Consider the following 15,621-nt stretch of genomic DNA (forward strand, 5'->3'; position numbering starts at 1 on the left):
AGTGGCATACTATCTTGCTCGATGTTAGAGCAGGACTGAAAGCCCGAAGGAGGCGCCTTTCTTCTGCCAATCATTCTCAGAGTGCTCAAGAACGTGGCTCAACCAAACTACTAGAAGATGATATTCATTAGGTTCCTGGATCGATAAGTTTTGTGTGGATGCTCAAGTTGTAGTTCGTTAACTATGACTGCTCCACTTTTGAAAGTTATGCCTGAAGTGAATCAAGTGTGGCAGGCCGCTTCAGGTGTTGAGGGTACGTAGTTAAACTCCTCTCCAAGATGCTATCATGAGATGTATCCATCTTACCTAGGACAACGAGCAATTGGAGACACCACACTACCGGCAGCTCCTTTTGGTTTGTGGTTTGCTTTGCTTCAGTGTTATTAAAATCTTCAAATCACGCATCTGAAAAATCGTCTATTATTTCTTGAAAGCAGGATTTTTTGGTTTGCTTAAGCAAACCTATAGGGGGACTGAATATACCTAGAATATACTTGGATATTCTAGGATATTCTACCATCTAACGGTTGTTATTTATTTAGATTAATTTTGTATTTATAATTTATAAACATGTTTATAATTTATAAACTTTCTTAAACCTTTTCTAGTATATTCTTTTTAATTCTACCATCTAATGGTTAATATGCAATAAAATTAATCTTGTATATATGAATTAGAAACATGCTTATAATTATAAACTTTATTTGATCAATTAGATTAATAAGTAATAATAACACTAGTATTAAGCAAACCAAGCGTTGCTACATGCAATGCGTAGCAATTTATTTTATCATGGAGCTTTTTATCTGAGAAGGTCTGGGACTGCAATGCCAACATTGAAAGGCCGGAGAACATCCAGGCCAAGATCAACGCTTACAAGCAGTGGAATCCAGGCTTTATGTTCTCTGAAGCGACCAATGATTGCTTGGAGCGTGTCAGGAAATGGGAAGAGCTTCTCAGTGATCGACCGGTTCCTCCGACCCGGCAGGATCAGAGAGGCTGGTGGATGACGCTGCAGTCCCCCAGGTAATGCCAAAGACGATGTAGCAAAGCTGCTCGTCGCTCTCGACGCCATTTTGGCGCTCTTGGCCACCGCCAAACTTGTTCGCTACCCGGTTCCGCGCACCACCATTAGGATACACTTCGATGGCTTGACGCTCTCGCAGATAACGCGATTTGTTCGTGGCAACCGCGGCTGTGGACAGTCTGCCAGTGCACGATAGATATCGCGCTTGTCCAAGACCTCGGCAAACGAGCATACTCAGGGGGTGGTGCGGGCATACGGCATTCCACGGGATCGATTTCCTCGCAATTGGCCAGGAATGATCCCCCACGCAAGCATGAGATCAAATTCGATCTGGGGAGGATTCGCTGGTGAAGATCCAATGCCTGGACAGGGCAGCCATAGCTAGAGCCACAGAGCTCGCACAAAACGATCGCTCAAATTGATCTTGGGTTTCTTTCCCGATCGCAGCTCTACCAGATCGATCCAAGAGCCCGCAAGTGCTATGGATTTCCTCGGGGGAATTCATGAAGCTCCACAGGAATTTGATGCAATGCCAAGAAAACCTTTGGTATCTTGGAACACCATGCTTACAGTATATGCCCGTTCAGGGTATTTATCTAAAGCAAGAGTTTTGTTTGATTTAATGCCGAATCGCAACACGGTGTCGTGGAATGCAATGATATCTGCAACCCTTAGCCACGGAAACTTTCAAGAAGCCAAGGACTTGTTTGATACAATGCCTTATCAAAACGCTGTGTCGTGTAACATCATGATCGTAGCGTACACCAATGAAGGGCGTCTCGATCTCGCGGAGAAGCTCTTTGATGCGATGCCGAAGAGGAGCTTGTTGTGCTGTAACTCAATGTTAAGAGGTTTCTTGCACTGCGACATGCACGATCGAGCAATATCTCTATTCGAGACAATGCCGCTGAGAGATCTGGTGACTTGGACGACGATGATCCATGGCTGCTCGCAAGAAGAGGAGATTCACGCTTTGCTCCACGGCCTCCCAGAGCACGACATCACCTCTGCCAATGCAGCATTGGCCGCTTTCGCCCAAAACGGGCATATGGACTCCGCAAAAGCTCTGCTCGAAAGCATGGAATCTAGAGACTTGGTATCTCTAAACACCATGCTCACAAACGAGCACCACGTCGAGGCAGCAAAGCTCGCCTTCGATCGCATGCCCGAGCGAGACGTGATCACTTTCAATGCGATGATCAAACTCCACGCCCAATGTGGAGACACCGAGTCTTCCAAGTCGCTTTTTGATCGCTGTCCAAGCACAAATCTATCGTCGTGGAACTTACTGCTACAAGCCTACGTCCAAAACGGACATATTGACGCAGGGAAGGGAGTGTTTGAAAGTATGCCCGAGCGCAGCCCCGCCTCTCACACGCTCATGGTCCAGGCATATGCCCTGGAAAGGCATATACCAGGCGTGGAATATGCGTGGACGAGCTCACCGTCGAGTGATGTGGTTCTCACGACTGCCGTGTGCTTAGCATATGCCCAAGCCGGGCATCTGGAGAGATCGATGGCTGTGTTCCAGAGTATGCCACAGCAGCCAACCGCGGTTGCGTGGACCGCCATGCTCACGAGCCTGGCATATTCTGGGGATCGCGCCCGAGCGCTGTGGCTACTGCACGCCGTGAAGATCCAGGGGATATGCCTGGATGCGGTGGTGTTCAAGAGCGTGCTGATTGCGTGTGTTCATATCGGGGTGCTGCGGCTTGCGATTGAGCAGTTTGTGTCGATGAGCTTTGATTTTGGGCTTGGGCCTGGAAAAGAGCATTACAGGTGCGTGCTCAACATTTTGGCGAGGGTGGGTCAGCTCGAGCTTGCGGAAGATTTGATCGCCAACATGCCGTTTGAGGATGACACGGTGGATTGGGAGGCATTGCTTGCCGCGTGCGTTGTTCATAACGATCGGCAACGAGGGAAAAGACTTGCTGCGAAGTTTCAAAGAAGAACTACTGTTGCTCATGTTTTGCTAGCGAATTTGTGTTCAACACGGTCTTTACAGTCAACGTGATTGTTTGCATACACATTTCTGATATTGCTTCTGGAAATCATCGCTCAGATAAAAGGAAATATATTTGTTTCTTTGAAAACAGAATTTCCAGCAAATCGTAGTGAACCTTCTCCAGCTAGTAGCCTCTCTTTCCATCGCAGACTTCATAGATCTGGACAGCTTCTCAAGAGCTGCTGGATACTTTGCATGAAGGATCGGAAGGACAACCATCGGAGCGCGACGATGGACTTATCCCCAGTCAACCATGGGGAAAACCATTAAAATAGAATGCAGATCTCTACACCGTGCATTGCCACCCAAGATCTTTGGATATTACACTTCCCATTGTAAATATTACTCTTTTACTACACGTAGTTCAACCGCACAGCCGGGCTAGGGGAGAAGGTATGAGCGACACTTGTTTGTTTGCGCGCCCTAGGAGGGATAAAATGTTGCTTTAGCACAGCTCCTCCCTTAACCAGCACTGCGCAGCACCAGAGATGGGAGCTGGCACCCCTCGAGCACGAGGATGTCGTGGTACACACGTGCTAAAATGATAGCTGAGACCATTGAGAAATGATTTTACTTGCTTGCGCACTGGATTGACGCTGATTGCTGTGTGAGCTATAGCCCAATCGATTTGCAGGTCGTATGGCTCTTCTGTGCCTAGGCCTTTGCCGACTCAGCTCAAAATCCACGGGTCACAGCCGCAAATGTGTGTGCTTGCACTAGGTATATAAAGCTTGGCTCGCGATTGGATGATGGGTAGAGGAAAGGGATTGGCCAGCTCTCTCCTGGATGCCCTGGCAGAAGTGCGTTTCTTCCAACGTCTCTCTCGCTGTATCCGTATGCTGTACTCGTGTACATCCCCTGTACACTAGGATGGTAAGTTTTTTACTTTCTGATGTTTTTTTAAATTTTTTTTTGTTTGGGTGGGTAATAGCCGTATCCGACGGTGCCGATTGGCCAGATCTGGCGGCCCATAAAGTTCGGCAATCGCTCCTTTTGCTAAACGATATAACATATTTTAATTTTAATTTAATTACAAAAAACGTAGCATACCAAGCATTGTGGCTGTGCGTACCCCGGGCTCAAAACTGTTCTTTTGAGCATAGAAAGGATGGCCAGCAACACCCAAGAGTATATCTTTAGATCCAAGCTGCCAGATATCGAGCTTGAGAATCACTTGCCTCTCACGGAGTACCTGTTCCAGCGCCACCAGGGGAAAGCTTCGAGCCGCCCCTGCCTGATCGATGCCGAGGCGGGCAGAGTTCTCAGCTATGGCGACGTGGATCTTCTCGCGCGGCGCGTTGGCGCGGGGCTGTCGCGCCTCGGCATCCGCAAGGGCGACGTCGTCATGCTCCTCCTCCCGAATTGCATCGAATTCGTGCTCGCGTTCCTTGGCGCGGCGAGAATCGGCGCCACCGTCACCACCGCCAATCCACTGTGCACGGCCAGCGAGATTGAGAAGCAGGCCAGCGGCTCCGGTGCCCGGATGATCGTGACGCAGGCTGCGCAGATCGACAAGCTCGATCGCCTCCTCCACCAGGAAGATCAAGAGCGCGAAATATGTGTAATGCTGGTGAGCGATGGCTTTGATCCCATCAAGGCCGCGGCGAAGAGCCATCCCGGCGTCGATCGATCCAATGTGATGTTCTTCGCAAGCGCGCTGCTCCAGGCCGATGAATCCGAGTGCCCGAAGGTGGAGATCGCGGCGGAAGTGGACGTCGTGACGCTGCCATTCTCGTCCGGCACCACATCGCTGCCCAAGGGCGTGGAGCTGACGCACAAGAATCTCATCACTTGTATCGCGCAGCTCGTCGATGGCGAGAACCCTAATCTCTTCCTGCATGGCAACGATCGCATGCTGTGCGTTCTTCCCCTCTTCCACATCTACTGCCTCAGCTGCGTCCTCTTCGCGTCCCTCCGCGCCGGCGCCGCGATCGTGGTCATGCGCAAGTACGAGATCGGCGCCATGCTGGGAGCGATCCAGCGCTTCCAGGTCACGGCGGCGTGCCTGGTGCCACCGATTCTCCTGGCGCTGGCCAAGAATCCCGTCGTCGGCGACTACGATCTCTCCTCGCTGCGATTCATCATGTCCGGGGCCGCGCCGCTGGGCAAGGAGCTGGAGCGAGCCATCGGCGACAAGCTCCCCGGCGCGATCATCGCTCAGGTCAGTCGGGACCCATCGATCGCGAAGATATCATGAATATTTCGATCGATTCGTGGTCTTGCAAGAACGAGCTTGTACTGATCGTGTGGTTTCATGGACAGGGATACGGGATGACCGAAGCCGGCCCTCTCATCTCCATGAGCCTGGGCTTTGCCAAGACGCCATTCGCGATCAAGTCGGGCTCTTGCGGCACGATCGTGCGCAACACCGACGCCAAGATCGTGGACACCGAGACGGGCGAGTCATTGGCGTATGGCGTGTGTGGCGAGATTTGCCTCCGCGGCCCCCAGATCATGAAGGGGTACCTCCGTAATGTGGAAGCCACCATGGCGACCATCGACAAGGAGGGATGGCTCCACACCGGCGACGTGGGATTCATCGACCTCGACGAGGAGCTCTTCATTGTGGATCGTGTCAAGGAGCTCATCAAATTCAAGGGGTTCCAGGTAAAGAGAGAAAAGCTTGCTAGCTTTCGATATGAGAACTTTGGCATTCTTCGTGCATCCAGGTTGCGCCAGCGGAGATCGAAGCGCTCTTGGTCTCGCATCCACGGATTTGTGATGCTGCGGTCGTGGGGTATGTACGATTTTCTCGAAGATTATCTGCTCTGATGATGGATGGATGTTCCAGCAAGAGCGACGAAGTGGCTGGGGAGTTGCCGGTCGCGTTCGTGGTGCGAAGCCCCAGCAGTTTGCGCGTCTCGGAGGACGACGTCAAGCAATTCATTGCGAAACAGGTGAGGCGCCGGAATTTTTAACATCCGTTACTTTCCTGGGTCAGCTCATTGAAAGTTTCTTTTTGTCTCGACACAGGTTGTGTTCTACAAAAGGTTACACTCTGTCATCTTCGTTGACTCCATCCCCAAATCCGCCGCTGGAAAGATTCTGCGGAAGGTTCTCAAGAGCGCGCTCTCGACAAACTAGTTTAACATCAAGCCATGGATCGCTAGCTTTTGACTTTGCGCGGAACCAGCTCGAGCTTCTGACATATGTTCCATTATACGAGGCTATGGTGGGCGATGAAACAATTGACTTCACAGTGTAGGTGGCCGCTCTCCAGCAGTCAGTCCTTCACTGTATAATTTGTAGAACTTTCCAATCACTTCAATCAAACAAGAGTCCCGGAGGAACCTTTCCACTCACACAGCTTGTTGTGCTGCAACTGTTTCTTGCACTGCGACATGCACGATCGAGCAATATCTCTATTCGAGACAATGCCACTGAGAGATCTCGTGACTTGGACGACGATGATCCATGGCTGCTCGCAAGAACAGGAGATTCACGCTTTGCTCCACGGCCTCCCAGAGCACGACATCACCTCTGCCAATGCAGCATTGGCCGCTTTCGCCCAAAACGGGCATATGGACTCCGCAAAAGCTCTGCTCGAAAGCATGGAATCCAGAGACTTGGTATCTCTATGCTCACAAACGAGCACCAGGTCGAGGGAGCAAAGCTCGCCTTCGACTGCGATGATCGCCAATGTGGAGACACCGAGTCTTCCAAGTCGCTATTTGATTGCCGTCCAGGCACAAATCTATCGTCGTGGAACTTACTGCTACAAGCCTACGTCCAAAACGGGCATATTGACGCAGCCGAGGGAGTGTTTGAGAGTATGCCCGAGCACAGCCCCACACGCTCATGGTCCAGGCATATGCCCTACCAAGCGTGGAATATGCGTGGACCAGCTCACCGTCGAGTGATGTGGTTCTCACGACTGCCGTGTGCGTAGCATATGCCCAATCTGGGCATCCGGAGAGATCGATGGCTGTGTTCAAGAGTATGCGACAGCAGCCAACCGCGGCCGCCATGCTCACGAGCCTGGCATATTCTGGGGATCGCGCCCGAGCGCTGTGGCTGCTGCACGCCATAAAGATCCATCGGATATGCCTGAATGCGGTGGTGTTCAAGAGCTTGCTGATTGCTTGTGTTCATATTCGGGTGCTGCGGCTTGCGATCGAGCAGTTTGTGTCGATGAGCTTTGATTTTGGGCTTGGGCCTGGAAAAGAGCATTACAGGTGCGTTCTCAACATTTTGGCGAGGGTGGGTCAGCTCGAGCTTGCGGAAGATTTGATCGCCAACATGCCGTTTGAGGATAACATGGTGGATTGGGAGGCATTGCTTGCCGCGTGCGTTGTTCATAACGATCGGCAACGAGGGAAAAGACTTGCTGCGAAGTTTCGAGGAAGAACTACTGTTGCTCATGTTTTGCTAGCGCAACACGGTTTTTACAGTCAACGTGATCAGTGTTTGTCTGGTTTTGATGTTGCTTGTGGAAATTATCGCCCAGTGACAAAAACAAGGAGACAATAGAATAGAAAACAAGGATTCAATAGTTACAAAATCAACAATGTTTCACACGATATAACATGGTTGAATTTCAATTTAATTACCAAAAACGTAGTCTTCACCATATAGAACATTGCGGCTGTGCATACCCAGGGCTCAAAACTGTCCTTTTGGCCACCCTGTTCGTACACAGACTATAAAGTTATGTCCTCTTGGAATCTCATAAGCCACATTGTTTTCTAAAATTCTCACAGCATAGAAAGGATGGCCACCAACACCCAAGAGTATATCTTTAGATCCAAGCTGCCAGATATTGAGCTTGAGAATCAGTTGCCTCTCACGGATTACTTGTTCCAGCGCCACCAGGGCAAAGCTTCGAGCCGAGGCAGGCAGAGTTGTCAGCTATGGCGATGTGGATCTTCTTGTGTGGCGCGTTGGTGTGGGGCTGTCACACCTCAGCATCCGCAAGGGCGACATCGTCATGCTCCTCCCGAATTGCATCGAATTTGTGCTCACGTTCCTTGGCACGGCAAGAATCGGCACCACTGTCACCATCCCCAATCCACTGTGCAAGGCCAGCAAGATTGAGAAGCAGGCCAGCGGTTCCGGTGCCCATATGATCGTGATGCATAAAGAGAAAACGAGTTGCCATTCACATGTCAATCACACTTTATATACAGGTTATTCCTGACTGATTAGTGCGTGATTCCTGGAGACCTGAGCAGATCAACAACTGCTACCTTCCACACACTTCACGTACTCTAAATTTTCTCCTGAGGTGGAAAAACTGTGCCTCACCCAATGCCTTCGTAAGGATGTCTGCTGTTTGCTGCCTTGTTGGAATATACTCCAGGGTCACTTGTCTTTTCTCGAACAAACAAAATGATATTGGATCTCTATATGCTTTGTCTACCTATGAAACACTAGATTTTTTGAGATGGCAATGCAGCTTCTGCTGTCTGTAAACAGTGGAGTGGCATCCTTTTGCTCCTGTCCAAGTTCTTGTAGTATAAGCCTTAGCCATACTATCTCCTTTGCTGCTGCTGAAGCTGCTACATACTCTGCTTCTGCACTGGAAAGAGCCACCACAATTTGCTTTTTACTCAGCCAGTTCACTACTACCCCAAAAAGTAGACAACATACTCCAAATGTTGATGCAATGAGTTTGAGTGTAGAGCTGTTGTCTCTTTTGTAGACTAAACCAAACTGCTTAGTCCCTTTGAGATATCTCAATACTTGTTTGGCTGCTTTCATATGTTTCTCTATCGGATAAGAGGTGTAGCGATTGAGTACTCCAACTGCAAAAGCAATGTCAGGCCATGTACAGGTGGAGATGTATAAGAGGCTACCAACAAGTTTTTGGTATAGTCTGATATCTTGGAGTACCCCAAGCTCAGAACATTGAGAGAGTTTTGTACCAAAGACCATTAGTGTTGGAGTAGACTTGCACTCTGTCATGTCGTGTTCATGAAGTATTTTATCAACCTATGCACACTGTGTGATTGCAATGCATCTAGACTTTAATGAACTTCCATACTAAGAATTTTCTGGACCTTCCCAAGATCTGTCATCCTATACCGCTACATCAAAATCTACTTGACCTTTTTAAGGTACTCAACAAGAAAACAGTCATTGACATACACTGCCATGACCAAAAAATCTATTCTTTCCTGCTTCCAATAAAGGTTTCCATCTGAGTAGAGCTTTTTCAAACCTTTCTGCCGCAAGAAATATCCAGTACCACTCCCTTGATGCCTATTTTAGCCCATAGATGGATTTTCTTAGCTCCCAAACAAAGTCAAGACCTGTCTCAAAACCTTCTAGTTCATGCATGAAGATCTCCTCGTTCAAAGTGGCATTCTGTCTTGACATCCATGTGGTGAACATGCAAACCAAACTTAGCAAAAAAAGCTTGAAGTGTCCACAAACTTGCCACCTTCACGACTGATGAGAAAATCTCTTCATAATCAACACTTGGAACTTGTGGAAAACCTTGAGCTACAAGTCTAGCCTTGTACCTCTTGATGGTGGAGTCTAGGTTGTATTGGATTTTATACACCCATTTCTTCCCAATGATCTTTCTTCTAGGTGGAGCTTTACACAACTTGAAAGTGCCATTTTGATTATGAGTGTGAAGTTCTTCCTTCATAGCCTGGATTCATTTTTCTACATCTGGTCTTAAGATAGCTTCTTAATATGTGCTTGGCACATGAATGCTTAGGATTTTTGGTTTGGGAGGTCGTAGTCTCAATCAATCTTCATTCATGGGGAGCAAGTCTTCCAGATTCATCCTTTCCTCTATTTTGTGTGTTGAAATTCAACTCAGCTATCAACTTCTGAGATTCTGGCCTCCTTCAATGGTATTGTGGATGTTCTTCAACTTGAGCTGCTGCTAGAGGCTCTTGAACTTTTTGATTTTGTTCAAAATCTTAACTTGGGAGCAATGAAGGTCATTTCCATGAAAGTCATCAAGAAGGAGCTCGTGGTTGTCCACTTTAGAAGTTGTTACAAGCTCTTCCAAGTTTGGTTCCCACTATTGAGACTTTGCAAGATGATGATCTTTGTACAAAATGCCTTCATCAAACATGAAATTTTGTGATATAATCACCTTACATTGGTTTGGGAGATAGATGCAATAACCTTTTTTTTTTGTCCATCGTATCCAGCGAGAAAACCAAAAACACTCTTGTCATCAAGCTTCTTCAAATTGTCACTGAGAACTTTATCATAAGCAAGTGAGCCAAAAACTTTCATGCCTACTATGCTTTATCGATGACCTGTCCAAACCTTTTCTGGAATGACATCCCTTTTTCTAGCCGAAGGGATTCTATTTTGGACATGAACTGCTACTTGGATGGCTTCTTGCTAAAGTTGGGAAGATTAGCTACTTTCATCATGGATCTTGTTGCATTCATGATTGTTCTATTTTTTCGTTCTGCTACTCCATTTTGTTGTGGTGTAGTTGTACATGTGAACTCTTGCCGAATGCCTCTTTCAAGACAAAAAACCTTGAATTCATTTGACGTGTACTCTCCTCCTGAGTTTGAGCACAATGTTTTCAATCTTCTATCTAGCTGCCTCTTAGATTGCTCAAGAAAGATCTTGAAAGCTACAAAAGCATCACTTTTCATGCTCAAACAAAAAACCATGCACCTTCCAATGAAGTCGTTGATCATAGTCATGAAGTAGAACTTCCCTAAGAGCGATTGAACTTGCATAGGACCACAAAGATTTGAATGCACGAGCTCCAAAGGTTGTTTGGTATATCGGGATGAACGAGGAAAGGAACTTCATGCATGTTTACCAAGTTGACAATCATGACAAATATGTTCTACTTCCAAGAGTGGATCATCTAATCCATCTGCCAAGTTTTGTGACTTAATGGATTTAAAAGGCACACATTTGTATGTGCAAGTTGAGCATGCCAAAAAGCTGTCTTATTCTCTACATTTGCAGCCTTGAAAATGCTTGGAGTTATTAAAGAAACTAAATGTCTTTTACGAACAGGAAGCTCATATAAATTCCAAACCCTTTTAATAGTCTATACTTCTCCTATAGGTCCCTTAACAAGACATTTGGTGTTGATAAACTTTACATCCATCCCATGGTTAGTGAGAGTTGCAATAGAGGCCAAATTGTGCACAATGCCAAGTACTAACAAAGCATGCTTTAATTTGAAGACTCCTTGCCCTTTAATTGGCACTACATAGCTTCCACTACTCCTGACTACTTAAAATCCTCCATTTCCCATTTGAATGAATTTTGTTTTACTCGGCTTGACCTCCTCAAACCAATTCTTATCTTTCACAACATGTCCAGCATTAGATTATCAAAAACTGAGTTTTTTCTAGCAACTAAGCATACTACTAGATCATCCTCACTTTAGTCTCCCACAGATCTAGAGTCTTCCATAGTAGTTGCAAATAGAGGAAGTCTAGCAGTTGCACGATGCTTGGCTGCTCCTCTTGCTTCTTCTTGCAAGTGAACCAGGCAATTAACCTTTATATGTCCAATATTCAACTTCTAGTAATAGTAACAATAGTTGCCATCTTCTTCCTCATTGTCGAATCCTTTTGCTCAAGATTGTGGTCTGTGTTCTTGTCCTCGTCCCTATGAGTGCCCACAACTGCATCCTCATCCTCAGGTGGGCCTTCCTCTTCCATGATGTTGAGTCATGACTGCTCCAGCAAACTTCACATGTGAAGCAGCCGACCAAGAAATAGCATCCATTTCTGCCTTGATCATGTGCTTAGCATCATCAATTATAATGGCAATGCTGTGGACATTGACAGCAAAAGCTTGATTCAACTTCTCAAAAGCCTTATTGAGTGTCAGGATTTTTTTTGCTTCATTGTAGCTTCATTGTAGCCACACCTGCTTTCCTCCAGTTCCTAAAAAAGATGACGGAAATCTTGGAAGAGAACTTGCAAATCCTCCTTGCCAGTGTAGCACTTCCACAAGATTTTTGTCTCAATCACTACGATCTCTGCAGTAGTCCTTGTCCCATAGCACACAAGGAGGGGTCCTAGATTTTTGTAGTAGACTTGTCTCTTGTTGCATATGTTAAATGCTTTGCTAGCTTTGATCTGATGATGGCTTGAGCAATCTGCTCCTAACTGTTACTATGAATGGACTCAATGGCTAAAGAATTAGTGCTTTGGGGTATGACCACGTCCCACAACCCTATCAAACTCAACACTTAAGTCATTTGGTCCCTTCAGTACCAAAAACACCTTGAGCCATCACATGGTTGGAGATTTGCAAGAATGGTAGCAGCCAATCACTCTATCAACAACGAGAGCAAGAAATAGGAACAAAGAAAGAAAAGAAAAAGTAACAAGCCACAAGCTTGCACTCTGATACCATGAAGAGAAAATAAATTGCCATTCACACGTCAATCACGCTTTATATATAGGCTATTCATAACTGATTGGTGCGTGATTCTTGGAGACTTGAGCAGATCAACAACTGCTACCTTCCACAACGCAGGCTGCACAAATTGACAAGCTCGACTGCCTCGTCCACCAGGAAGATCAAGAGCGCGAAATATGTGTAATGCTGGTGAGCAATGGCTTCGATCCCATCAAGGCCGCGGCAAAGAGCGCCGATCGCTCCAATGTGATGTTCTTCGCAAGCGCGCTGCTCCAGGCCGATGAATCCGAGTGCCCGAAGGTGGAGATCGCGGCGGAAGTGGACGTCGTGACGCTGCCATTCTCGTCCGGCACCACATCGCTGCCCAAGGGCGTGGAGCTGACGCACAAGAATCTCATCACTTGTATCGCGCAGCTCGTCGATGGCGAGAACCCTAATCTCTTCCTGCATGGCAACGATCGCATGCTGTGCGTTCTTCCCCTCTTCCACATCTACTGCCTCAGCTGCGTCCTCTTCGCGTCCCTCCGTGCCGGCGCCACAATCGTGGTCATGCGCAAGTACGAGATCGGCGCCATGCTGGGAGCGATCCAGTGCTTCCAGGTCATGGCGGCGTGCCTGGTGCCACCGATTCTCCTGGCGCTGGCCAAGAATCCCGTCGTCAGCAACTATGATCTCTCCTCGCTGCGATTCATCATGTCTGGGGCCGTGCTGCTGGGCAACGAGCTGGAGCGAGCCATCGGCGACAAGCTCCCCAGCGCGATCATCGCTCAGGTCTGTCACGATCCATCGATCGCGAAGATATTTTGTATATTTCAATCGATATTTGCAGGATCCATGATATTTCGATTCTTGCAAGAACGAGCTTGTACTGATGGTGTGGTTTTCATCGACAGGGATACGGGATGACCGAAGCCGGCCCTCTCATCTCGATGAGCCTGGCCTTCGCCAAGACACCATTCGCGATCAAGCCGGGCTCTTGCGGCACGATCGTGCGCAACACCGAGGCCAAGATCGTGGACACCGAGACGGGCGAGTCGCTGGCGTATGGCGTGTGTGGCGAGATTTGCCTCCGCGGCGCCCAGATCATGAAGGGGTACCTCCGCAATGTGGAAGCCACCATGGCAACCATCGACAAGGAGGGATGGCTCCACACCGGCGACGTGGGATTCATCGACCGCGACGAGGAGCTCTTCATTGTGGATCGTGTCAAGGAGCTCATCAAGTTCAAGGGGTTCCAGGTAAAGAGAGAAAAGCTTGCTAGCTTATAGCACATTCGATATGAAATCTTTGGCATTCTTCGTGCATCCAGGTTGCGCCAGTGGAGATCGAAGCGCTCTTGGTCTCGCATCCACGGATCTGTGATGCTGCGGTCGTGGGGTATGTACGATTTTCTCGAAGATTATCTGCTCTGATGATGGATGGATGTTCCAGCAAGAGCGACGAAGTGGCTGGGGAGTTACCGGTCGCGTTCGTGGTGAGAAGCCCCGGCAGTTTGCGCATCTCGGAGGACGACGTCAAGCAATTCATTGCGAAACAGGTGAGGCGCCGGAATTTTTAACATCCGTTCCTTTCCTGGGTCAAAGTTTCTTTTTGTCTCGACACAGGTTGTGTTCTACAAAAGGTTACACTCTGTCATCTTCGTGGACTCTATCCCCAAATCCGCCGCTGGAAAGATTCTGCGGAAGGTCCTCAAGATCGCGCTCTCGACAAACGAGTTTAACATCGAGCCATGGATCGCCAGCTTTTGACTTTGCACGGAAACAGCTCAAGCTTTTGACATATGTTCCATTATACGATATGTGGAAGGCTGTGGTGGGCGATGAAACAATTGACTTCACAGTGTAGGTGACCGCTCTCCAGCGGTCAGTTCCAATCACGTCAGTCAAACAATGGCCCACAAAGAACCTTTCCACTCACACAGCTTGTTGTGCTACAACTCGGTGTTGCAAGGTTTCTTGCACTGCAACATGCACGATCGAGCAAGATCTCTACGAGACAATGCCGCTGAGAGATCTGGTGACTTGGACAACGATGATCCATGGCTGCTCGCAAGAACAGGAGATTCACGCTTTGCGCCTCCCAGAGCACGACATCACCTCTGCCAATGCAGCATTGGCCGCTTTCGCCCAAAACGGGCATATGGACTCCGCAAAGGCTCTGATCGAAAGCATGGTATCTCTAAACACGATACTCACAAATGAGCAGAAAAGCTCGCCTTCGATTGCATGCCCGAGCGAGACGCATCACTTTCAATGCCATGATCAAACTCCACGCCCAATGTGGAGACACCGAGTCTTCCAAGTCGCTGTTTGATCGCTGTCCAGGCACAAATCTATCGTCATGGAACTTACTGCTACAAGCCTACGTCCAAAACGGGCATATTGACGCAGCCAAGGGAGTGTTTGAGAGTATACCCGAGCGCAGCCCCGCCTCTCACAAGCTCATGGTCCAGGCATATGCCCATATACCAGGCGTGGAATATGCGTGGACGAGCTCACCGTCGGGTGATGTGGTTCTCACGACTGCCGTGTGCGTAGCATATGCCCAAGCTGGGCATCTGGAGAGATCGATGGCTGTTTTCCAGAGGCCACAGCAGCCAACCGCGGTTGCATGGACCGCGATGCTTACAAGCCTGGCATATTCTGGGGATCGCGCCCGAGCGCTGTGGCTGCTGCACGCCGTAAAGATCCAGGGGATATGCCTGGATGCGGTGGTGTTCAAGAGCGTGCTGATTGCGTGTGTTCATATCGGGGTGCTGCGGCTTGCGATTGAGCAGTTTGTGTCGATGAGCTTTGATTTTGGGCTTGGGCCTGGAAAAGAGCATTACAGGTGCGTTCTCAACATTTTGGCGAGGGTGGGTCAACTCGAGCTTGCGTGATCACCAACATGCCGTTTGAGGATAACATGGTGGATTGGGAGGCATTGCTTGCCGCGTGCGTTGTTCATAACGATCGGCAACGAGGGAAAAGACTTGCTGCGAAGTTTCGAAGAAGAACTACTGTTGCTCATGTTTTGCTAGCGCAACACGGTTTTTACAGTCAACGTGATCGGTGTTTGTCTGGTTTTGATGTTGCTTGTGGAAATTATCGCTCAGTGACAAAAACAAGGAGACAATAGAATAGAAAACAAGGATTCAATAGTTACAAAATCAACAATGTTTCACACGATATAACATGGTTGAATTTCAATTTAATTACCAAACATGTAGTCTTCGCACCATACCAAACATTGCGGCTGTGCATACCCAGGGCTCAAAACTGTCCTTTTGGCC

The 15,621-nt window shown here is 48.2% G+C and overlaps 4 protein-coding genes and 1 pseudogene across 4 annotated transcripts; all 5 read left to right on the top strand.

The window, feature by feature from the left end:
• The first annotated feature begins 183 nt into the window (after nt 1–183).
• Nucleotides 184–3,041, top strand: LOC112351498 (pentatricopeptide repeat-containing protein At4g02750-like). The gene is made up of 4 exons (XM_024689489.1): nt 184–253; nt 940–1,002; nt 1,167–1,374; nt 1,475–3,041. Exons 1-4 carry the CDS (start codon nt 184–186, stop codon nt 3,039–3,041), a joined length of 1,908 nt encoding a protein of 635 aa, XP_024545257.1.
• A 1,090-nt stretch (nt 3,042–4,131) lies between these two features.
• On the top strand, nt 4,132–6,213 carry LOC112351532 (4-coumarate--CoA ligase 1-like). The gene is made up of 5 exons (XM_024689589.1): nt 4,132–5,193; nt 5,295–5,639; nt 5,702–5,769; nt 5,824–5,929; nt 6,006–6,213. The coding sequence occupies exons 1-5, from the start codon at nt 4,141–4,143 to the stop codon at nt 6,114–6,116; spliced, it is 1,683 nt and encodes a 560-aa protein (XP_024545357.1). The 5' UTR covers nt 4,132–4,140; the 3' UTR covers nt 6,117–6,213.
• Nucleotides 6,214–6,953: 740 nt separating this feature from the next.
• LOC112351499 (pentatricopeptide repeat-containing protein At3g13880-like) lies at nt 6,954–7,502 on the top strand. Its single transcript, XM_024689490.1, has one exon. The coding sequence runs from the start codon at nt 6,954–6,956 to the stop codon at nt 7,500–7,502; it is 549 nt and encodes a 182-aa protein (XP_024545258.1).
• Nucleotides 7,503–7,742: 240 nt separating this feature from the next.
• Nucleotides 7,743–14,098, top strand: LOC9644246 (annotated as a pseudogene).
• Nucleotides 14,099–14,239: 141 nt separating this feature from the next.
• On the top strand, nt 14,240–15,228 carry LOC112351500 (pentatricopeptide repeat-containing protein At4g02750-like). The gene is made up of 2 exons (XM_024689491.1): nt 14,240–14,522; nt 14,675–15,228. Exons 1-2 carry the CDS (start codon nt 14,240–14,242, stop codon nt 15,226–15,228), a joined length of 837 nt encoding a protein of 278 aa, XP_024545259.1.
• The last annotated feature ends 393 nt before the right edge of the window (nt 15,229–15,621 follow it).

This window comes from Selaginella moellendorffii, unplaced genomic scaffold (genome assembly GCF_000143415.4).
Source record: "Selaginella moellendorffii unplaced genomic scaffold, v1.0 SELMOscaffold_62, whole genome shotgun sequence".
Taxonomy (NCBI): domain Eukaryota; kingdom Viridiplantae; phylum Streptophyta; class Lycopodiopsida; order Selaginellales; family Selaginellaceae; genus Selaginella; species Selaginella moellendorffii.